Here is a 22,735-nt window from a genome sequence, read left to right as displayed (position 1 = left end):
CTAGCAAGCTGCCCTTCGGAGCACTTGAACAGTTGCCCTGATGTGGCTTCACAGACATCTCTTGTTTTCCTCCTCCCTTTCCTGGCTGCAAAAGATAAGGGGCTTTGGAGGTAGTTTTCGTAAATGAAATGTTTTCTTGGTGTGTGATCCGGCACTCTTAATTTTTGTTGGTTTCTTTCTCCTTTTTCCCATTTTTCCTTTTTTTTTATTCCATTGCTAACCAAAGATAGCTGAGGATCACCTCGGCCCCAGGCTGGAAGGATTTAAAATTGCATTGATGAAGTAGCTAGACAAGGTGGTCACTTGGAATCTGCATAAGTCACCTGGCATTTTCTTACATCGTACCAAAATTCTGTGGGTCCCACAAAATAGCATTGCACCGCCAGGTTGGGGCCAGAGCAAACAAAATCAAAGGGGCCAGCCCCCTCTCTCTCTCTGGAGTCTCCCACCACTGAGAGTGGTCTATATAGACTCGTCCAAAGCACCCAAGCCTCAAATAGATCCAAGAACCAGGCCCAAGAGATTGGATAATGAAGCACTCAGGGCTTACTGTTTTTATTGTTTTATTGAAACTATGTTTATACAGAAAAAAATTAATATGTTGTACACTGCTCTGCAGAGAGGGGCGGTTTATCAATCAATCCGTCAATAATTTGGAGAGCTACAGATGCTTAGGTAGCTGCTCTGATGAATAGCAGATGGTGCCTGTGAAACAGAGTCCCTAGTTTGGCCAGCATGAAACCCTTCCTCCCCTGTACCCTTCAGATATCCTTTGGACTGATCTAGATGGTCATGCCATGTTGGGCTCCAGCACCTGAACCCGAGTCTCTCTTCCCCCTTTCTCGTGGAAGGACTTCAGCAGTCAGAGTGGTCTTTTCTATCCTGTGCAGGCTTCCCTTCCCAGGACTTAAGGGCGCCTAAATCCAAAGAGGTCGACTTTTGTGTTTGGGCAGGGGTAGTCAACCTGTGGTCCTCCAGATGTTAATGGATTACAATTCCCATGAGCCCCTGCCAGCAAATGCTGGCAGGGGCTCATGGGAATTGTAGTCCATGAACATCCGGAGGACCACAGGTTGACTACCCCTGTGTACCCCTGCACACAGGATTGCAGCTGGCGGGATGATTGATCGGAAGCCCTTTGCTGTGCTGCAGAAGGGAAGCAGTCCTGTAGTCTTTCAGGCTCCTTGGCAGGCCAGGACTGTAAGCCCCTTTGAGACTCCTTTGGGCAGAGAAAAGTGGGGTATACAAACCAACTCTTCTTCTGTGCTGCTGCTTCCTCTCCCTCCTCCTCCATTGCAGAGGGTATTACACCGAGCCCATCATGAGTCTGACCTCCTTTACTTAAAACCTCTGGAGATGACTGCCTGGGACTGCAGTCCTGCTTCCTCTAGAAGTGCAGGTGGGCCAGAAAGGGGAAGACCAGAGAGCTCCCTAAACTGCTGTTGCTAAAAAACCAAATTGGTCCCTTCTTGACGTTGAGATTTCATCTAGGGGTGCCCACTTTCCCCCCCTCTGAAGCTAAGATGAGTTGCAAAACATTGTACTGGGAACTGCGAATTCAGATCTCCGTGGCACTGGGGATTCTGCGGGTTGCCTTGGCCTTAGTTCCCCTTCTGTGAATGGAGAAATAGGATGACTCTCCCATCACAGGGTGGTCTGGGAGGTGCAAAGGGGAAAGAACCGGCCACGAGATGGAGACGGCCGCTCCAAACGTCACAGGAGCGACTTGCCTGGGCTTCCCCGGCTGTTCTGTAGAAACCTAAAAATGGAAGAGAATCACCAGGCAAGCTGTGCATTTCAGCCCCCGGCAGCCAGTTAGTTCTTCTGTGTGTCAGGCAAGTTCTGCTCGGTCTGTGCTAAACTTGCTGTGGAAGTGACCCCTGAGGCTCCTGAAGATGACCGTCTGACCCATTAAATGTTGACCCCCCCCTCTCTCTTTCTCTTGCAGCTCATCCAATGGTTGACAGTAGAAGCCAAACTCCACCTTAACAATGCCAGGGAGTAAGTATGGCTGCACCTTAATGGCCGCATCAGGAGCCTGCTATGTTGAAGTGGTTGCGATGTCTCGGAAAAAGCCTCGTGCAACACATTCGGCGCATTAAATTCGTTCTTCACGTGGGACAGGCATGCTCATTTTGATTCCAAAATGTCTTGATTTGACTTGTCGGTCGCTGTGGCAGAGACTTCCAGCCAGTAGGCAGTTATTAGCGGGAGACAGACCTCAGCTTTTGAAACATGGCCGGGAGTCTCTGCCTGTCCAAAGCCTGCTTATGCTGTGAGCCCTTTGAAAAAGCAAAGCGCATGGTGCTCAGCAGCAACGAGACGGCTGATCCTTTTAAAATCCTCAGGGAGACAGTCAGTTTGCTCAGGCCTTGGTTTCAGCAAAAAAAAAAAAAACCTGAAGAAGAAAATGCCCAGTTCGTGGTGCCGTTCCAATGTCAGCGCAGTAACTCAACCGAAGCCCAAATGGGCCAGTGGTTGTGGTGTGTCCTGGCGGAGGAGCTCCTGCAGTCGTAGCCAAAACCAGCAGTTTGACTTTCCAGGTGTTCAGTCCTGATTTTAGCAGTTCCATCTTTACAATTAAGAACCAGTGTCGCTATTACTTCTCTCTCCCAAATTCACTGCTGTCACAGGAAGTGGGGGCAGCTACAGGCATAGCTTCTAGAGGGGCTTGGATAAACCTCTGGAGCAGAGAGCCCTCAGTGGCTTTGAGCCCCAAGGTCTGGATGGGGAACTCTCTCTGGAGCAGGGATGCTCTGTCCTCTTGGTGCTTGGGGGCCCAAAGTGGGGATGCTTCTGCGGTTCTGGCCCCACTGATGGGTTTTCTGATGGCCCCTGGGGTTTGGACACTCTGTGGCCCAGAGTGTTCAATTGGATGGACATTGGCTTGATCCAACATGACTTCTCTTATGTTCTTATGCCTGGGTCAGGGATCCTGTGTACTCTTCATGCTTGGGGGGGGGGAACCGTGGGAGGGCCTCCTGATGCCACTGGGTTTTGGCTACTGAGGGGCAGAGTGCTGGTCTGGATGGATCATTGACCTGGTCCGACAGGGCTTCTCTTATGGGTAGTCAAACTGCGGCCCTCCAGATGTCCGTGGACTACGAATGCTGGCAGGGGCCCATGGGAATGGTAGTCCATGGACATCTGGAGGGCCGCAGTTTGACTACCCCTGCAAGGCTTAGCTAAACATAAATGTATTCCTTGCTTATTTTCTTTTATGCCTGAGCTGTTGTATGTCTCGCATCCCAGCATGCACACTGAATAAAGCTTTTCCTTTGTGTAAGGCCTTTATTGGGCTTGGTCCTGAAATTACTCAGCAGCATTGACCTAAGGCATAAAAGACTGCCACTTCTTAAGAAAGAAAGAAAGATTTCAAGTGAGTGGCAGCCTTTTGTTCAGTGGCTCCTTTGTACCTAGTCAGTGGAGTGCTTTTCTCCCTTCAGATAGATGCTCGCAGGGCTTTGTCTCCATCCGTTTGAAACTCTGCAGACGGAATGGCATTCACCTTCCGTGTTTTGTACAGAATGTTCCCCCCCCCCCTCTGCATTCAAGGGCTGTTCTCTTCCTTGCTGAATGCCCCTCTTGTCTCTTGCCTTGGCTGCAGACTAAAGAGGGAGAGATCTCATTTTCTCAGCGTGTTTTCTTCAAGTGTGAGTGAAGGCATTCCACGTGATTGGGTGCAGAAATTAGCCACCATTTTCCTCCTTCTTGGGAGAGCTGCTTGAGATTGATGCACAGCAAGCTAAACACGTATGGGAGTTTTTCGTCCTGTGTGTGACAGCTGAGCTACAGCTGAACGTTGTTCCGAGGGGGCTTGCATGGCTACAACAAGTACTTTCCCTTTCTCTGGAATGGCATCTAAAAGTATTTCTGAATAAATTTTTTAGAAAGCATTTATGCTAAGTAGCCTCTAGGTGGGGCTTGAAGATCCAGAATTAAAGCTGGACCACAGGGATCAGTTCCCCAGGAGAAGACATCTGCTTTAGCATTGTGGCAATACTGCCGAGATTGCTCCTCTCTGTGGACCCCTCCCTCCCCAGGCTGTTCCCCCAAATCTCCAGCATTTCCCGTCTTGGAGCTAGCAGCCTTGACTCTAAGAGACATGCGAAGAAGCTGACGGAAGGGCTGAAGGTCTAAAGAGGAAACGCCTTTTAATCAATATTGATCGTTACAAGGCCAAAATGTGAACTGGTTATTTCCACACTTTCAAGTAATTTCCTTAGTAGCATAGCTGATAACAGAGAACAAAATATTTCATCAATGTCACTAAAAAGTTGTTGTTGTCAGGTGCGAAGTTGTGTCCTTCCCATCGCGACCCCATGGACAATGATCCTCCAGGCTTTCCTGTCCTCTACCATTCCCCGGAATCCATTTAAATTTGCACCGACTGCATCAGTGACTCCATCCAGCCACCTCATTCTCTGTCCTCTCCTTCTTCTTTTGCCCTCGATCGCTCCCAGCATTAGGCTCTTCTCCAGGGAGTCCTTCCTTCCTTAGTTTTACAGCTTCAAAATTTGTTAAAATAGCCCAAATGTCCCCTGTATTTTAATGTATCTCTACTACCCCTAGGAAATCTCTTCTGTAAATCTCTGGAAATTTTTAAACAGATGCTAGATAGCCATCTGACAGAGAGGCTGATTCTGTGAAGGCAAAGGGGTGACAGGTGACAGTAGATGAGCGATTGGGATGTGAGTGTCCTGCACAGTGCAGGGGGTTGGACTAGATGACCCATGAGGTCCCTTCCAACTCTAGGATTCTATGATTCTAAAAGTGCTCATCAACCTTAAATACAGTCTCAGTCAAAGTTGCTGTGTCATTCTTAAAGAGAGAATTTGTTAAAAACACGAACAATCAAAAGATGGATTTAGTCCCGGGGGAAATATAGATTGTAGCTGATATATATAGAAAGCCTCCCTCCTAAGAAGTTTTTAAGTCAAATCAATTTTGTAATCTTCCGGTTGTTTTGCTTGTGCTAGTGAAAAAAAAAAGAGAAGTCATTCTCTGGATGGTTACCCTCAATAAAGGGCTCTGCCATGGGAACTGGAGTCCATGGACATCTGGAGAGCCACAGTGTGGCCACCCCTGGCCTAGGGTGTGCTTGAGCGGGACACTTGTCATTATGTTGTGACATGCTGGCAAAAGCAAACATGTCCTCAGGAGATGTTTTTGGCCTTTCCTTTTGAGCCGGTTGGGGAGTGTCTGTCAACCTGCACAAATCTTGTTACGGCTGTATTTTAATAGCGGGTGAAACTTTGAGCTTTTGGGGGAAGGACGACTCTTCTTTGGCTGTCAGCAATAAGCTAAGCGAGGCACCCAGGTGAGTTCCTCTCCAGGCTGATGCGATTTCTAGAACTGTCCGTCTCCTAGCATCACAGGCAGGCTCAGTGGCACAGGTGTCAGGTGGAACGAGCCGGGCTCTTCGCCTGCCTTCTTTCTACTTGGCACCATTCCCGGAATTGGATCTGCTCTCCTTTAGAAAGTGTGTCGGGCTCATTCGTGTCGATGTGGGCCTGTCAGATAAGTTCTGGGGTTGGCTGCTGGTGCATGAATTAGGCATTGCTAAGCCAGTGCTGGAAGGAGGCAGGAAGCCGGCCGGGAGACGCTTGCCAAGACCGAGATGAAGGAATACGTCCTGGTTCCAGCTGCCGAGCAGGAAGGTTCCTACGACTACAATCCTGCCTGGGAACCGGGTCCCTGTGTGGGCTTGGGTAGGTGGCGTCTTCAGGGTCCCTTTTCATTTTGGTGCGGGAAATAAGCGGGCGCATACGTTCTTGAATAGTTTCCGTTCATTCAGTGCAACATTTTGAAACCCTTTTGGATTACTCCTTATTTGAAAGAGTTGATTTCAGGGAGAAGGCAAGAAGACGTGTCAGGTTCTCCTCTCCCTACCGGCTGTAGATTTCCTGAGAGCTATAGAGTCGTGACTGCAGTTCGTTTCCTTAAAACTGACTCCCTGGCTTCATGCTCTTTGGCTGCATTTAATCACTGCCTATGTGAAGCAGGGGCTGCTGTGGGCCGTGTTAATATGCCTGGGCGTTTGTCTGACTTGGACAATGCCTCTTTGACCGCTGGCCTGTGAAGGCTTTCCGGCTTCCTGCAGAGTCTGGTCACTCTGCTAATATATACTCTCCTGACATCCTAGCAATTGGAGTGTTTAGAATTAGGCTTTGTGTGATCCGTGCTCTGTAGATCATTCCATGCAATGGAGAGAGAGAGAGAGAGAGGCACTTTATATGGGAAAGCAATTGGTGGCATTGCTGGAATTCTCTGGGCGGGGGAAATCTTTGGGCAATTGGAAAAAGCTTGGCCCAGTGGCATTTTTTAGGGTGGAATATATCTTAAATGAATTCTGAGTTGTCCTCTTCATTGCAGCGGGAACCCTCCCCCGCCTATTCATTCCCAAATGCTTTCCCTTCCTGAACATTAAGGAATAATTCATAGAATCATAGAATCATAGAGTTGGAAGGGGCCATACAGGCCATCTAGTCCAACCCCCTGCTCAACGCAGGATCAGCCCTAAGCATCCTAAAGCATCCAAGAAAAGTGTGTATCCAACCTTTGCTTCAAGACTGCCAGTGAGGGGGAGCTCACCACCTCCTTAGGCAGCCTATTCCACTGCTGAACTACTCTGACTGGGAAAAACTTTTTCCTGATATCTAGCCTATATCATTGTACTTGAAGTTTCATAGAGAATCTCTGTCAAGAACTGGAGTGTAGAAATGTTTATGTCTTTGAGTCCCGCATCCCTAATTCCACTGTTCTTAGGAAAGTTCACCCATGTTCACATTGGAAGGTTCCCCATTCATTTTGTAGGCAGCTGAAGCTGTTTAGATGGATTTTCCCAATATTTCTCCAGACTTTGGGTTCCTGGGAAGAATTCTTTAATTAGGTTAACTCACTTTTAGTAGTAGTAGTGTAGTTTTCTGTGCTGACTGAACTAGTGGTTGCGTGGATGCACTCTGGATTTTGTCTATGCTGTGGGGGTTGGGGAAGAATTAGGCCAGAATTAGGCAAATGCTGGCAGGGGCTCATGGGAATTGTAGTCAATGGACATCTGGAGGGCTGCAGTTTGACTACCCCTGAATTAGGCACTAGATGGGGAAGCATTGGCCAGGTAACTGCAGGCGTACGGCTGCATCATGTTCTCCAAGCCGGGCAATAGGAGCTTGCCTGTGAGGTGCATGTACGTCCTGTGATCTGACATGAGCTTAAGAGTTCTTTCCCACTGAGGAGCATATATACTGTGACGCGAAATCTATAGCCAGGGAAGGGTCTTGGCCTCTGCTGGTCTCTGCTGTGACACATGAACTTGCGCATCCAGTTACTGTGTTTTCTCCTCCTGAAAACAAACAATAAAATCCAGATGATGTTCTCAAACTTGACCTGAATGCGAGACAAATGCGTGGAGAGGCAAAACTGCACTGACCCTTGGGCATTGACCCTTGGGCACTTGCTGCTTGGCGAAAGTCTTGTGCCACCATTTTAAATGGGTTTTCCTCTTTGAAGCAAAGCCTGTTATCTGTTTTCTTGTTGCTTCTGTTTTTGCAGGCGTCTGCTGCTGCTGTGCTGCCTTGCGGCCTCGTTACAAGCGCCTGGTGGATAACATATTCCCCGAGGACCCCAAAGTAAGCACCTGCAGAGGCCTCTCCGTGGGCCCGGGAACCTGGTCTTCGTTGCACTTTCTGCCTGTCGCATTTATATTCCGAATTTGCTGCCCTGTTTCCATATCAGACCCTCACAAAAATACAAAGGTAGAAGAGAGCAAAAGTCCAGTAGCACCTGAAAGTCGAACAAAATTTGCTGGAAATTCTGCCACTTGCCACAAATGTTGTTATTCTTTACGGTGCTCCTGAACTCTTGCTCTTTTCTACTGCTGCAGACAGACTGACATGGCTGCCCTCTTGGTCTAGCTCCATGGGAGGCACCACCTTTTAGCGGTACAGAATGGGAATCCGTCAACCTTGTGATGTGAAGAAAAAGGGACTCCCATTCTAGCAGCATCTGAAGAAATGAGCTCCTCCCCTGCTACCAGTTCTGTGAGTCTGGAAGGTGCTCCTGGAAGGTGCTCCTGGGCTCTTCTCTGCTGTTCCAAACAGACTAATACGGCCGCCCATCTTGAAAAATAGACAGCCACAGGTATGACTGGTCCAAGGTCACCCAATACTCTTCACGGCTAAACGGCTTTGAACCAGGGTGCCTGGCCTAGTCAGGACTCTAGCTTCTGCACCACTTGGCTGAGTGTCCCTCTAGTGGAGGTGGCTGCTGACGGACGAGCAGTTCTTACAGCTTCCGGATCCCCATCCCCTGGGGGCTCAGAAGAACAAGAGCCGCACAGCAGCTGCATTTCAGCAATAACTGCACAGTTGCTCATTTACATTTTCATGCATGTAAAACTTTACTTCCTTGCTTAAGTTAGTTTCTTTGGGCCCTCAGGGCATTTGAAATCGTTAGTCGAAAGCAAATAATTGTAAAACATTTTGAAGACCCAACCGGCATGCAAAGTCATCCTCATATTGGCAGCCCAGTTGCACAGTTGTGTATTGGCCGCTCAGCAAAGATGAGCTTAAACCGAATGTGGAGAAGTGAGGACATAAGCCTGATGTAGACTAGTTAGATCTATCCTATTTCCAGTAGCTGCAGATGGCTGTGAAAGTTGGATGATGAAAAAATCAGACAAATGAAGAACGGATTAATTTGAACTCTGGTGTTAGAGGAGGCTTCTGTGGACAGCAAAAGTCACGAACAAGGAAATGCTACAGCGCAGAAAGTCTGATCTATCACCCATAGGCAAAATCATGGAACTCCAGCTCACTCACTCTGGCCGTATCATGCGACCCAACTCAGTGGAGAAAGCCATTATGCTGGACTGTTTAGTGGAAAAGGGAAACCAGGCCGATGGATCACGCGGTGGTTGGATGCGGTCAAGATGGACACTGGCCAGAACTCTGCACGGCTGAGGGAGGCAGTGCGGGATCGGGGATTGTGGCAGCAGCTGTGCCATGGGATCACCAAGAATCGGACACAGCTGAATGGCTGACGACAGCAACAAATTAAAAACAACTCTCTCTATCCCTCCATAATTCCAGAGGCATTCCTGTTCAAAGAGGAAGTGTAGTGGTTAAGAGCAGATTTCCCACGCTCTCCTCCTCCTCCTCCACATGAGCCCTTCTGGGTGACCTTGGCACAGTCTCAGTTCTCTCTGCAGACTTTCTCAGGCCCAGGTACCTCACATCGTGCCTGCTGTGGGGAGAGGAAGGGAAGGCGATTTAGGCTACAGAACAGGAGGGTATAAAAAAACCCTTTGCAAAGGTGTCTCCTGGCGGATTGGCTGCTTGTCAGTTTAAAGGCACCCAAAAGAGCCACTGTGCTTTCTGCAGCTGAGTCAGGTGCTGTTGGAGGTGGAGCCGCTTTAGTCATTGGGTAGACAGGCATGTCCAGGGGGAGAAAGGCCACCCTGGCACCATTTCAGCCACAGGTAGGATGGTGAACGACCAGTCTTCATCAGCCTCTGGGACTAAAAGGCCAAGCTGCGTGCAGTTTTTTTTACCACCCAAAGCCCTTTGTTTGTGGTAGGATGCCCGGAGGAGGGGAGCTGGGGAAGCTGCAGTTAGAATACGGATTTCAGCCGTGAGATTTAAACTTTGTTTTCTGTGATTCTCATCTGCCCAGGATGGCCTCGTCAAAGCAGACATGGAGAAGCTGACCTTCTACGCTGTCTCTGCCCCGGAGAAGCTGGACCGAATTGGGGCTTATTTAGCAGAGAAGCTGAGCAGAGATGTCATCAGGCACCGCTACGGGTGAGGACAAAACGCTCTCGGGCCCCCTTCCGAATAGGTCTCTTGTTTTCAGTCTTGCAGGACGAGCTTGTGGCAAGCAGGCGTCTTCCCTGGCAGGGAGCATTTCGTTAACTGGCAGAGAATGTCAAAATTTCATTTTAGGCATGCCACAAATAGGTAGACAGTAGAAACACAAGTAACTCCGCTTGGCTATTTCCAAGACTGGTTTAAAGATGAACTGGCTGGCCCCTGCGTGTGAAGACGGGGGGCTTGGACCCTCCTCGCCGGTCTCACCCAGCAGGACTCTCCTTGTGTTCTTAACAGGGCCAGCAGTTACTCCTGCCTGTTTTTCCTTTGCTCTCAGGTATGTGTTCATTGCCATGGAAGCTCTGGACCAGCTCCTAATGGCCTGCCATTCGCAGAGTATCAAGCCGTTTGTTGAGAGCTTTCTCCACATGGTAGCCAAGCTGCTGGAGTCGGGGGAGCCCAGGCTGCAAGTCTTGGGGACCAATTCGGTAAGCGAGCCCTGCCCCTTGCGCCGCCCTGTTAGGTCCTGTAGCAGCCTGAGATCTCTCTAGGCTTCAGGGGAACAGCATAAACCAGGGGTAGTCAAACTGCGGCCCTCCAGATGTCCATGGACTACAATTCCCAGGAGCCCCTGCCAGCATTCGTTGGCAGGGGCTCCTGGGAACTGTAGTCCATGGACATCTGGAGGGCCGCAGTTTGACTTCCCCTGGCATAAACCTTCAGGCAAAGAGGGAAGGTCACCGACCACACACACACAATAACATCATATGGTCTAGTGGCAAAGCCCCCGCGTGCTTCCGGGCAGCATAGGAGTGAGAATTCTGTGCCACACAGCGCAGATTCACTTGCCTGACGGAAGGGATTGGCATAAGGCAACCTCAGTTATTTTGTTGAGTGGCAGATGTGTTGATCTGGTCACTCAAGATGTCTTTAAACTTTCTGGCCCCCAGCGTCTCTGTTGTGTGAAGCATTTTTTATATTTATTTATATTTATTTTAGATTTATATTTATTTCCCGCCGCTCTCAAGGCCAGCTCGTGGTGGGTCACAAAGTCCATAAAACCATTTAAACCCCCAGAAAAGGACATAAAACCCTTACAATCATAACAATGCAATAAGACAAACATGGCGAAAAATATAAAACCACCCTCCCCACGATAGCTACTCAAGGGGATGGCAGGAAGGAGGTCGGAATAGTTAAGTGTAAATTAGTACCAGATGTTAATAGCACTAAGCAATAAGATGGAGTAAACATAAAATAAAATAGCATGGAATTGAAAATAGCATGGATCTTGATCTTCCGCACCGGCCTTAACCATAGACCTGGCGGAAGTGCTCCGTCTTGCAGGCCCAACGGAACGCTGGAAGATCCCTCAGGGCCCGCAGCTCTCCCAGGAGCTCATTCCACCAGGACGGGGCCAGGACCGAAAAGGCCTGGCCCTGGTCAAGGCCAGGCATGTTTCCCTGGGGCTGGGAATGACCAATAGATTATCACCCGCGGAGCGTAGAGCCCTGCGGGGGGCATAGGACAATAAGCGGTCCCGCAGATATGTGGGTCCCAAACCGCGTAAGGCCTTAAAGGTCAGAACCAAAACCTTGAACCTGATCCAGACAGCAACTGGCTGTTCGGATCCCTAGATTGCTAGCCTTTAAGCCAAGCACTGTGTTGATGATTCTGCTGGCTAGCCGTGTCTTGCCTTGCTTTATCCCCCCCCCCCCCCCCCCCCATCAAGCCCTCCTTAGGAATAAGGCTGAGGATGATGTTTTTATTTGCAAGTCCCCTGCCCTTTCTGATCCAAGCCTTGGGGGGCAGTTGGACAGGGTGCTGGGCAAAGAGCACTCTGGGGGCACGCTCTGGCCTGACATTGGGAGGGCAAGCAATTTCCCTAAAGAAGGAGGGGGACAGGAATCAGGAGCAGGCCTTTGTAAATTATTAGGCTGGGATTGACACCGAGGAAGTTTACTCACAGACACACAGACACAGTCGTTTCACGTGGTAGAACCATAGCAATAATTTTAATCTGAGTTCTAGGGTGTGGGTGCTGTTCTGCAGAACAGCCTTTTGCTGACCCTGCTGCTTCCTCCCCCCCCCCTTCTTCACAGTTTGTCAAATTTGCAAACATCGAGGAGGACACCCCTTCCTACCATCGCCGCTACGACTTCTTTGTGTCCCGCTTCAGCGCCATGTGCCACTCCTGCAGCGAGTACCCAGAAATCCAGAATGAGTGAGTGGCAGGGCGGGTGGGGTTGGTGTGGCGGGAGGGCCGGCACTTTGGAGGCATTCCGTAAAAGGGACTGCTTGTAGAGCCCTTCTTTGGGGGCAAAACCACCCAGGCCTCCTTCCCTCTTTCCCTGGATGTTGTGCCCGGCACGCCAAGGAGCTCCCTTTGGAGCAGAAGTCCCTGAGTGGCTATGAGTGGGGCACTCTCCTTGGGGCAGGGAGGCTGCGTCTTCTTGGTGCTTAGACGGGCTGCTGGAGTTCTGGCCCTGCTGGCAGACCTCCTGGCAGCACCAGGGTTTGGCCCCTGGCTGACCCAGACAGGGTGTTGGGCTGGCAGGGGCCTTAGTGTGATGCTACGTCCTTCCCCTGCTGGGCTCCTTGTCTTGGGTGGGGCACCGGGGCGCCTTCTGAAGTGTGTGGGGGAAGCCCCAGCGTGCCCCTCCAAAGCCCACACGAGGGTGTGAGCCCCCTGGTCTCCCCAGCTGGGCCAGTGACAGCCATTGGTGGGGCCCTGAGTGCGTTTAGGGAGCCGGCTCCCTCCCCCTCTGCAGAAGCTCTCGGCCCATGGGAGCTCTTTGAAAACAGTGGGGAAAGGAAGCTTCTTTTGCCCTTGTCAAATCTGAAACCTTCCGGGTTCGTTCCAGACGTAGACGATGGCTCTGGCTTACGTGGTCCCCACCTGAGATGGGTCAGCTATTTTTGTTAGAAGATGTTTTGGTTGCCACTCACCCAAAGGGATGGATTCTGTGGTCAAGAGGAATAATAGTCAAGCTCCTTTTTCTGGGCATGCCCAAAGGGAAGGCCTCTTTTCTCGTTGCCACGGTGCCCCCCACCCCCCACCCCCCTTGTGTGCTGCATCTTAGGGCTGCTGGCAGCTGCTCTCTGTGCCTCCCACATGGCATTAGGCAGAAGGAAGTCAGTTCTTGGGCGGTGTGAGAACCGGAGGACGGGGGTGTCTGCCCTCCCCCTCCCCCAGCAGTGTGTGTGGCTGTGTGGCTGGCCCCACTGCCTGCTGGTGCCACAACCCCCCCCCCCGGGCCTTCTGCCGCTGTGCTCCTTCCGCGTCTGAGAATGGCCCTGCTCCCCCTGCAGGATCCGGATTGCTGGAATCCGGGGGATCCAGGGGGTGGTCCGCAAAACTGTGAATGACGAGCTCAGAGCCACCATCTGGGAGCCTCAGCACATGGACAAGATCGTCCCCTCGCTGCTGTATAACATGCAGAAGACCGAAGATGCCGACAGGTACGTCCGCCCCTCTCTGCCTCCTCAGGTGGCCTCTCCATCGCCCTCGAAGCGAAGCGACTGCGACGTGGGCTAGAGGGAGGGGAGGGGAGGGGGCGGCAGAAGACGCAGCGGGGATCGAAGCCCGGCTGCCTTTTCAAAATGTGCGCTTGTTCCAGCCGGATCGGGCCGCCCTCCTCTCCGGCAGGAGGCGACAAAGAGGAGAACCCTGCGGTGCTGGCGGAGAACTGCTTCAGAGAGCTGCTTGCCCGGGCGACCTACGGGAACATGAACAATGCCGTCAAACCGGTCTTTGCGTGAGTAGGATGTCTCTCGGGCAGCAGCTGGCCCGAATGTGGCCCGGGGCAGGGAAGGCCACTGAACTGCCTGGCAGCCCTCTCCCCCGACTGGCTGGGCCGAAGGGGTGGAAGTGTTTCTCTAGGTGGTCTTGGTTCTCTGTCTCGCCAGGCAGCTGTCAGTGTCCACTGTCTGGAAAAGAGTCTGGGGGGACCCCAGGAGGGGAGGGGGTGATGGGGCAGAGGGAACCGGCATCCAGAGCTCACGGGGGAGTGAAGCTTGCAGGCTGGCTTTGGGCTGCTGCTTCCACACGGAGGTGATTCTCCACTTAGCTTTCGTGAGGGGGGCATCTGCTTGGCGGTTTCCCCGCACCACACTTGCCTCCTGCGGCCACCGTTCTCTTTCCGCCACCATGGGCCATGAGGAGGCTTTCAACACTTTTAAAGAAAACAATCAGCAATTGAATCAGAGTCCAGGAGCACCAACAGAGATTTATTCAAGGTGTGAGCTTTCGAGTGCAAGCACTCTTCCTCAGATTTGCACTCGAAAGCTCACACCTCGAATAAATCTTTGTTGGTCTTCAAGGTGCTCTTGGACTCTGATTTTATTGTGCTACTTCAGACCAACACGCCCACCCATTTGAATCAGCTATTGAGACATCAGTATATTATTATAATGATCTCTCTCAAGGGTACCCAACATTGTGCCCTGTTCCCTGCATCTCTGCAATGAAGTCCAAAAAAGGGGGCGGGAAAACCTCACCAGGCTCCCCGTTTTGCCCTTTTACCCTGGCTAGTATTTGGGTGGGAGACCTCCAAGGATTTGGGTGGCAATTCCTCCAAGGACCACGAGGGGTCATCATGACAGGGAGGCAGGCAATGGCGTCCCTTGCCCGGCTGCCGACGATAGATAAACAATCCGTTCTCATTCACAGCCGCCCAGGAGAACACATACATGCGCGTCATGCCTATTCCAAAGGGCAGTCAAATACATCATCAGTGACTTCTACCTTCAAAATACTGCTGTATTTCTTGGGGGTTCTGTGGGGGGAAAGCAGCACATGATGTACTTGTTTGCCCTTCACACTGGTCACAGTCTGTGTGTGGTTTGCCGTTGGGTCCCTGCACTGGAAGAAGCATCCCCAAGAGACAGGCCAGAACCCCACGGTTCCTGCAGCTGTGGGTCCCAAGAGAGTCTGCAGCCCCTGCTCAACTGCTCCTTCCCTAATTCCTGGGACAAGGGAGATGCTTGTCTTTTGGACTTGTGGGTTGCTTATGGATGCCCTGCCTACCGAGGGGCTGATAGGTTGCTGCTGGTTAACAATAGTAAATTTTTGTCTCTGCAGACATTTAGATCATCACAAGTTGTGGGACCCCAACGAATTTGCTGTCCATTGCTTCAAAATAATTATGTACTCCATACAGGTGGGTTCACTTTGACCCTGCTTTGTAGCAATTAGATCTGAAATTTTAGCTCTTAGGGCCAGAAACAGACTTTCCCCACACGGAACAGCCAGTTCCTCTGCAGGGCCAGCCACAGGGCAGAGAGGCCGAGGCCTTCCCCTGATAAGGACCACAGAAGAGCCCTGCTGGGTCAGGCCAGGGAGGGTCCCTCCAGTCCAGCCTCCCATTCCACACAGGGGCCAGCCAGTTCCTCTGCAGGGCCAGCCACAGGGCAGAGAGGACAAGGCCTTTCCCTGCTAAGGAAGAAGAGCCCTGCTGGGTCAGGCCAGGGAGGTCCCTCCAGTCCAGCCTCCCGTCTCACCCAGGGGCCAGCCAGTTCCTCTGCAGGGCCAGCCACAGGGCAGAGAGGCCGAGGCCTTCCCCTGAGAAGACCCTCAGAAGAGCCCTGCTGGGTCAGGCCAGGGAGGGTCCCTCCAGTCCAGCCTCCCGTCTCCCCCAGGGGCCAGCCAGTTCCTCTGCAGGGCCAGCCACAGAGCAGAGAGGCCGAGCCCTTCCCCTGAGAAGACCCTCAGAAGAGCCCTGCTGGGTCAGGCCAGGGAGGGTCCCTCCAGTCCAGCCTCCCGTCTCACCCAGGGGCCAGCCAGTTCCTCTGCAGGGCCAGCCACAGGGCAGAGAGGCCGAGGCCTTCCCCTGAGAAGACCCTCAGAAGAGCCCTGCTGGGTCAGGCCAGGGAGGGTCTCTCCAGTCCAGCCTCCCGTCTCACCCAGTGGCCAGCCAGTTCCTCTGCAGGGCCAGTCACAGGGCAGAGAGTCCTAGGCCTTCCCCTGAGAAGACTCTCAGAAGAGCCCTGCTGGGTCAGGCCAGGGAGGGTCCCTCCAGTCCAGCCTCCCATCTCACCCAGGGGCCAGCCAGTTCCTCTGCAGGGCCAGTCACAGAGCAGAGAGTCCTAGGCCTTCCCCTGAGAAGACCCTCAGAAGAGCCCTGCTGGGTCAGGCCAGGGAGGGTCCCTCCAGTCCAGCCTCCCGTCTCACTCAGGGGGCAGCCAGTTCCTCTGCAGGGCCAGACACAGGGCAGAGAGGCCGAGGCCTTCCCCTGAGAAGACCCTCAGAAGAGCCCTGCTGGGTCAGGCCAGGGAGGGTCCCTCCAGTCCAGCCTCCCATCTCACCCAGGGTCCAGCCATTTCCTCTGCAGGGCCAGCCACAGGGCAGAGAGGCCGAGGCCTTCCCCTGAGAAGACCCTCAGAAGAGCCCTGCTGGGTCAGGCCAGGGAGGGTCCCTCCAGTCCAGCCTCCCATCTCACCCAGGGTCCAGCCATTTCCTCTGCAGGGCCAGCCACAGGGCAGAGAGGCCGAGGCCTTCCCCTGAGAAGACCCTCAGAAGAGCCCTGCTGGGTCAGGCCAGGGAGGGTCCCTCCAGTCCAGCCTCCCATCTCACCCAGGGGCCAGCCATTTCCTCTGCAGGGCCAGCCACAGGGCAGAGAGGCCGAGGCCTTCCCCTGAGAAGACCCTCAGAAGAGCCCTGCTGGGTCAGGCCAGGGAGGGTCCCTCCAGTCCAGCCTCCCATCTCACCCAGGGTCCAGCCATTTCCTCTGCAGGGCCAGCCACAGGGCAGAGAGGCCGAGGCCTTCCCCTGAGAAGACCCTCAGAAGAGCCCTGCTGGGTCAGGCCAGGGAGGGTCCCTCCAGTCCAGCCTCCCGCCTCACCCAGGGGCCAGCCAGTTCCTCTGCAGGGCCAGCCACAGGGCAGAGAGGCCGAGGCCTTCCCCTGAGAAGACCCTCAGAAGAGCCCTGCTGGGTCAGGCCAGGGAGGGTCCCTCCAGTCCAGCCTCCCCTCTCACCCAGGGGCCAGCCAGTTCCTCTGCAGGGCCAGCCCCAGGGCAGAGAGGCCGAGGCCTTCCCCTGAGAAGACCCTCAGAAGAGCCCTGCTGGGTCAGGCCAGGGAGGGTCCCTCCAGTCCAGCCTCCCGTCTCACCCAGGGGCCAGCCAGTTCCTCTGCAGGGCCAGCCACAGGGCAGAGAGGCCGAGGCCTTCCCCTGAGAAGACCCTCAGAAGAGCCCTGCTGGGTCAGGCCAGGGAGGGCCCCTCCAGTCCAGCCTCCCGCCTCACCCAGGGGCCAGCCAGTTCCTCTGCAGGGCCAGCCACAGGGCAGGGAGGCCGAGGCCTTCCCCTGAGAAGACCCTCAGAAGAGCCCTGCTGGGTCAGGCCAGGGAGGGTCCCTCCAGTCCAGCCTCCCGTCTCACCCAGGGGCCAGCCAGTTCCTCTGCAGGGCCAGCCACAGGGCAGGGAGGCCGAGGCCTTCCCCTGAGAAGACCCTCAGAAGAGCCCTGCTGGGTCAGGCCAGGGAGGGTCCCTCCAGTCCAGCCTCCCGTCTCACCCAGGGGCCAGCCAGTTCCTCTGCAGGGCCAGCCACAGGGCAGGGAGGCCGAGGCCTTCCCCTGAGAAGACCCTCAGAAGAGCCCTGCTGGGTCAGGCCAGGGAGGGTCCCTCCAGTCCAGCCTCCCGTCTCACCCAGTGGCCAGCCAGTTCCTCTGCAGGGCCAGCCACAGGGCAGAGAGGCCGATGCCTTCCCCTGAGAAGACCCTCAGAAGAGCCCTGCTGGGTCAGGCCAGGGAGGGTCCCTCCAGTCCAGCCTCCCGTCTCACCCAGGGGCCAGCCAGTTCCTCTGCAGGGCCAGCCACAGGGCAGAGAGGCCGAGGCCTTCCCCTGAGAAGACCCTCAGAAGAGCCCTGCTGGGTCAGGCCAGGGAGGGTCCCTCCAGTCCAGCCTCCCGTCTCACCCAGGGGCCAGCCAGTTCCTCTGCAGGGCCAGCCACAGGGCAGGGAGGCCGAGGCCTTCCCCTGAGAAGACCCTCAGAAGAGCCCTGCTGGGTCAGGCCAGGGAGGGTCCCTCCAGTCCAGCCTCCCGTCTCACCCAGGGGCCAGCCAGTTCCTCTGCAGGGCCAGCCACAGGGCAGAGAGGCCGAGGCCTTCCCCTGAGAAGACCCTCAGAAGAGCCCTGCTGGGTCAGGCCAGGGAGGGTCCCTCCAGTCCAGCCTCCCGTCTCACCCAGGGGCCAGTCAGTTCCTCTGCAGGGCCGGCCACAGGGCAGAGAGGCCGAGGCCTTCCCCTGAGAAGACCCTCAGAAGAGCCCTGCTGGGTCAGGCCAGGGAGGGTCCCTCCAGTCCAGCCTCCCGTCTCACCCAGGGGCCAGCCAGTTCCTCTGCAGGGCCAGCCACAGGGCAGGGAGGCCGAGGCCTTCCCCTGAGAAGACCCTCAGAAGAGCCCTGCTGGGTCAGGCCAGGGAGGGTCCCTCCAGTCCAGCCTCCCGTCTCACCCAGGGTCCAGTCATTTCCTCTGCAGGGCCGGCCACAGGGCAGGGAGGCCGAGGCCTTCCCCTGAGAAGACCCTCAGAAGAGCCCTGCTGGTCAGGCCAGGGAGGGTCCCTCCAGTCCAGCCTCCCGTCTCACCCAGGGGCCAGCCAGTTCCTCTGCAGGGCCAGCCACAGGGCAGAGAGGCCGAGGCCTTCCCCTGAGAAGACCCTGAGAAGAGCCCTGCTGGGTCAGGCCAGGGAGGGTCCCTCCAGTCCAGCCTCCCGTCTCACCCAGGGGCCAGCCAGTTCCTCTGCAGGGCCAGCCACAGGGCAGACAAGATCCCCTGATAAGGACCTGCTGTGGGCCTGATTTTTTAAAAATGCCTTGCTGTTTCCCTCTGCTTTCCCAGGCCCAGTATTCTCATCACGTGATACAAGAAATCCTGGGGCACCTTGATTTCCGCAAGCGAGACCCCCCCCGTGTCCGCGCAGGCATCATCCAGGTCCTTCTGGAGACGATCGCCATTGCTGCCAAAGGGTCGATTGGTGAGTGGGGTTCATGCAGGCCCCTTGAAACGCAGAGGCCGCGGAACTGAGCAGTGGGGGGAACCGGGAGGCTCCCTCCCTCCCTCCCTCGTGTATTTCTGACCTCCCCACAGTGTGAAGATGAACTCAGAGGGTTTTTGGCTCAACTTTAGGAAGAGCTTTCTGACAGTTAGAGCAGCTCCTCAGTGGAACAGGTTTCCTCAGGAGGTGGCAGCCTCTTTGGAGGTTTGGGAGTGGAAGCTGGATGGCCTTTGGACAACACTGCTGATTTTGTGACTCTCTGTGAATTTAGGCGGATTGTGAGAGGTGGGTTGCCAGGACTCAGCTCTCGTGGCCCTTTCTTGTAGGCCCGGGGGCCTGCCAATTGCCACCGTGGGCAAGAATAACACGGGGGGAAGGACAGGCCTGTGCCCAGGGAGAGGCTGCAGTCTGCCCCTCAGTCACTGGGGGGCAGTTGGGGGCGGGGGGGGGGCAGAAGCTTTGTCTTGGCTCAGGGGGAGGAATTTCAGCTGCAGGCTTCAGGAATGCGAAGGGGGGGTTAGGAGAGAGCTGAAGGAACTGGGAACTGTTGTTTTCCAAATTGTAACTGCAAATTATAACAGGTTGTTTTCCAAATTATAACTTTCCCTCCCCCATTCCCCCCCCCCCCCCGGGATTTGGGAACCAGGCCAGGGATCCTGGACTTGTTCTGCCTTCCTTGGGGGCTACAGAAGGGGGGGGGAGGAGGTAAATGTGAATTCCCTGCATCGCGTAGGGGTTGAGCTGAATGACCCCTTGCGGACCCTTCTTTCTACGTTCCTTCTCTGTATAGAATCCTTTCTAGCCAGGCCATCGGCTCAGTGCTTCCCCTTGTGCCAAAGTGTGTCATGACAGGAAATAGTTGTGGTGGACAGAGGTGTCAGCCACGCGGAGCCATTAGAAAGCTCTCGGGCCAGGGATTCTTGAGGAAGTCCTCACCGCATGCCGCAGGAGGGCTAATTAGCCATAATGGAGCTGGGAATAAAAGGCAGGCTCTGCCAGCTCCGGCCCTGCGAGGAGAACAGTGGCAGCCAGGAGGAAAGTCTGGCTGGATCTGGGGATTGTGAAACCCGCGGAACAGGTCTTAGCTGAAGGGGATCCCGCCCTGCGGAGAGGGCCTGACTGTGCCCCGAGGAGAGAGGGAGGGAGAGCGCCGCCCCGTGGACTGAATGGAGCCCCCGGAAGCGCAGTGCCAGGCAGCAAAGAGGGCAAGTCCTGGAGCAGGAGCTGCGGAGGGTAAGGAGGAGGATGCTGAAGGGGCAGCTTGAAAAACAGCAGCCCACCCACAAGGCCAACAAGGAAGGCAAGGCTGGTCGTGTCTGCTTGCTGTCATGTTTTGGGGAGGGGGGTGTCAAGGCCAGAGATGCTCCGAGGGGGCTGGCCCTGGACTTCCTTGGGGGTCTCCCATCCAAGGACTAGCCTTTCCCCCACAGAGACCTGGCGGGCATCCTGGTCGATCCTCTGCTTTGCATGCTGAGGGCCAGCCCCCGGCTTCTCTCACTGGCAGTCTTCAAGCAAAGGTTGGATAGACACTTTTCTTGGATGCTTTAGGATGCTTAGGGCTGATCCTGCGTTGAGCAGGGGGTTGGACTAGATGGCCTCTATGGCTCCTTCCAACTCTATGATTCTATGATTCTATTCTCTGATTACAACGATCAGGTGGTGGGCGATGGGGGAGGCATCCACCAGAGCCACGAGAGCCTCTGCTAGTCTGGCATGGCTGCCTTGGATGGGCCAGTGGTCTGATTCGGTAAAAGGCAGGCTCATGTGAACCCGATGACTGGCGTGATTCCACTTTGCATCATTTGCAGAAAGCTGGGGGGGGGGAGGAGGGAGGAGCCTTCTTGACGGCCCCAGACAGGCCAATCCACAAGGCGGGGGCCACCACAAGGAAAGCTCTGGGTGCCTCTGCTCAGAAAGCACCCCACAGATGTCGGTAGGATGCTTAGTGTGAATGGGCTGGGTGCGCAAGGGTGCCTGCCGTTCAGCCGTCCGGCCTTCCTTTGGTTCTGCCTGTATGTTTAGCAAAGCCATCACGGAGGCAGAGGGGAGGCCGTGGTGGGGCCCTCTCGCTGCTCGGAAGGGCCAAAGAGAGGCAAGAGAAGTTCTGATTCTGAGCTCTTCTTCCCAGCTGCCTCCGTTGTTCTGGATCCAGCCAGGATGCCACATTGTGCGAGATCATAGTTAAGGCTGTCCGTGGCTCATAAACCAACGCCTGATCTGCGATGGTTTTTATTTTGATTTAATAATTACTACATGTACCCTGCCTTTCTCCCCAGTAGGCGCCCAATGTGGTTTACCTCATTATTTAATCCTCACCACAATGACCCTGTGAGGTAGGCTAGGCTGAGAGCCTCTGGCCTGCAGGGGTGGAATGCAGATGACCAGTTAATCATCGGTTTAAACAGTGGCTTCACGTGGTGTCTGAGCAAACCCTGTGTTATCTCTACTGTGCTTGTAGAGTTGGAGAACTAGGTGAAGACTTGGCTCAGCTGCAGAGCCTCTGCTTGGCGCACAGCCCCTGGCACAGCCCCTCAGAGACCCTGGAGAGCTCATCTGGGGCAGCTGATCTCCGCCCTTCGTGCCCTCTGAGGCATTCAGAGGGGTGCATCTCTTGTGTGCTGCAGCATCGCTGCTTCATGGGTGCCCCTTTCACCACCACCCTCCCCGGCCAAATACTGGTGGGTCAGGTTGTTTCTCAGGTTGCTCATATAGCCGGTCTCAGCCTGATCACAGCCCTCAGTGGGTGGGTAGGTGGGTGGGTGGGGGTGTCTGTGGGAAATGGTCCTAGGCAAGCCTTGGGGCCCCAGTGGGAGCTTCTGTGGGGTGGCTCTGACGGCAGCGTTGGCTCTCTGCTGCACAGGCCCAACCGTCCTGGAGGTCTTCAACACGCTTCTGAAACACCTGAGCCTGAGCGTGGATTTCGAACTGGGCACCCAGGCCGGCTCCAGGGGCAACATCGATGCCCGCACCAAGGAGTGCGAGGAGAAGATCGTCCAGAATGCCATTATTCAGACCATTGGTGAGTCCGGCCCCTTCCCTCCAGCCCTCGAAGCAACGTGTGGAACAAATCCCCTGCCCCTTGTGGCTGCATTCTCACCCTGCCCTTCTGCAAAGGGAGTGGGAACCATGAGAGAGCCTGGACTGGGCCCCTTGCTGCCATCAGCGTAGAGAAAATGTTAAAAGGATGTCCGTCTTCACCCAAGGAATCAAGGACAGGTGGCCTCAGAGGGTCAGGCCTGAACCAGCGGGATGAAATTAATTCAAAAGAAATTCATTCTAAATCTCCGGAAGGAGTTCCTGGCAGTGAGAGCGGTTCCTCAGGGGAACAGGCTTCCTCAGGAGGTGGAGGGTTCTCCCTCTGGAAGTTTTTAAGCAGCGGCTGGAGAGGCTGATTCTGTGGACTTAGGCAGATGGTGCGTGGGTGGGCAGAAGGGACTGTGTCACAGCGTGACTCTTGTGGCCCTTGCTCACCTAGGGAAATGCCAATTGCCACTTTGGGGTCGGGAGGCAGATTTCCTCCAGGCCAGACTGGTTAGGGATTCTGGCAGGGGGCATCATCTGGGCATGGAATTGGGGTCACTGTGGGTAGGCAGGTAGTTGTGAATTTCCTGCATTCTGCAGGGGGCTGGACTAGATGACCCTTGAGGTCCCTTCCAACTCTCTGATTCTATGTGGAACTCACTGCTGCCGTGGGAAATGGGGACAGCTTCCAGAGGGGTTGGAACGATATTTGGAGGTCTCTGGGTGGCTGCTAGCCCCTTGGGCGTAGGTCAAACACTCTGCCTGGGCAGGGAGGCTCTGTCTTTTCGGCACTTGGGGGGCCAGCAGGGGGAGGGCTTCGGGAGTTCTGGCCCTGCTGGTGGACCTCCTGGTGGTTCCTGGGCTCCTGTCCGCTCAGGGAGGGAGGGAGCCCTGAGTTAACATACACAATTTATT

At 54.7% G+C, this 22,735-nt stretch overlaps 1 protein-coding gene across 7 annotated transcripts in view; it reads left to right on the top strand.

Moving 5' to 3' along the window:
* The window catches only part of LOC143844338 (protein EFR3 homolog A), a 41,498-nt gene that overhangs the window by 7,403 nt on the left and 11,360 nt on the right, over positions 1 to 22,735 (top strand). For 6 of the 7 annotated variants that reach the window (XM_077351283.1, XM_077351288.1, XM_077351282.1 and 3 more), the window contains exons 2-11: positions 1,949 to 2,001; positions 7,552 to 7,628; positions 9,673 to 9,800; positions 10,144 to 10,294; positions 11,909 to 12,030; positions 13,119 to 13,268; positions 13,427 to 13,564; positions 14,890 to 14,968; positions 18,643 to 18,778; positions 21,660 to 21,818. In XM_077351283.1, the coding sequence (XP_077207398.1) occupies positions 1,992 to 2,001; positions 7,552 to 7,628; positions 9,673 to 9,800; positions 10,144 to 10,294; positions 11,909 to 12,030; positions 13,119 to 13,268; positions 13,427 to 13,564; positions 14,890 to 14,968; positions 18,643 to 18,778; positions 21,660 to 21,818 (1,150 nt within the window). In that variant the 5' untranslated portion in view covers positions 1,949 to 1,991. Of the gene's footprint in view, positions 1 to 1,948; positions 2,002 to 2,105; positions 2,125 to 7,551; positions 7,629 to 9,672; positions 9,801 to 10,143; positions 10,295 to 11,908; positions 12,031 to 13,118; positions 13,269 to 13,426; positions 13,565 to 14,889; positions 14,969 to 18,642; positions 18,779 to 21,659; positions 21,819 to 22,735 lie in introns of those variants that run through there. The other variant, XM_077351289.1, reaches the window with a different exon arrangement.

The sequence above is a fragment of the Paroedura picta genome, chromosome 9 (genome assembly GCF_049243985.1).
Source record: "Paroedura picta isolate Pp20150507F chromosome 9, Ppicta_v3.0, whole genome shotgun sequence".
Classification (NCBI taxonomy): domain Eukaryota; kingdom Metazoa; phylum Chordata; class Lepidosauria; order Squamata; family Gekkonidae; genus Paroedura; species Paroedura picta.
The sequence above is the reverse complement of the archived record's forward strand: the minus strand, read 5'-3'. Positions and strand labels throughout refer to the sequence as shown.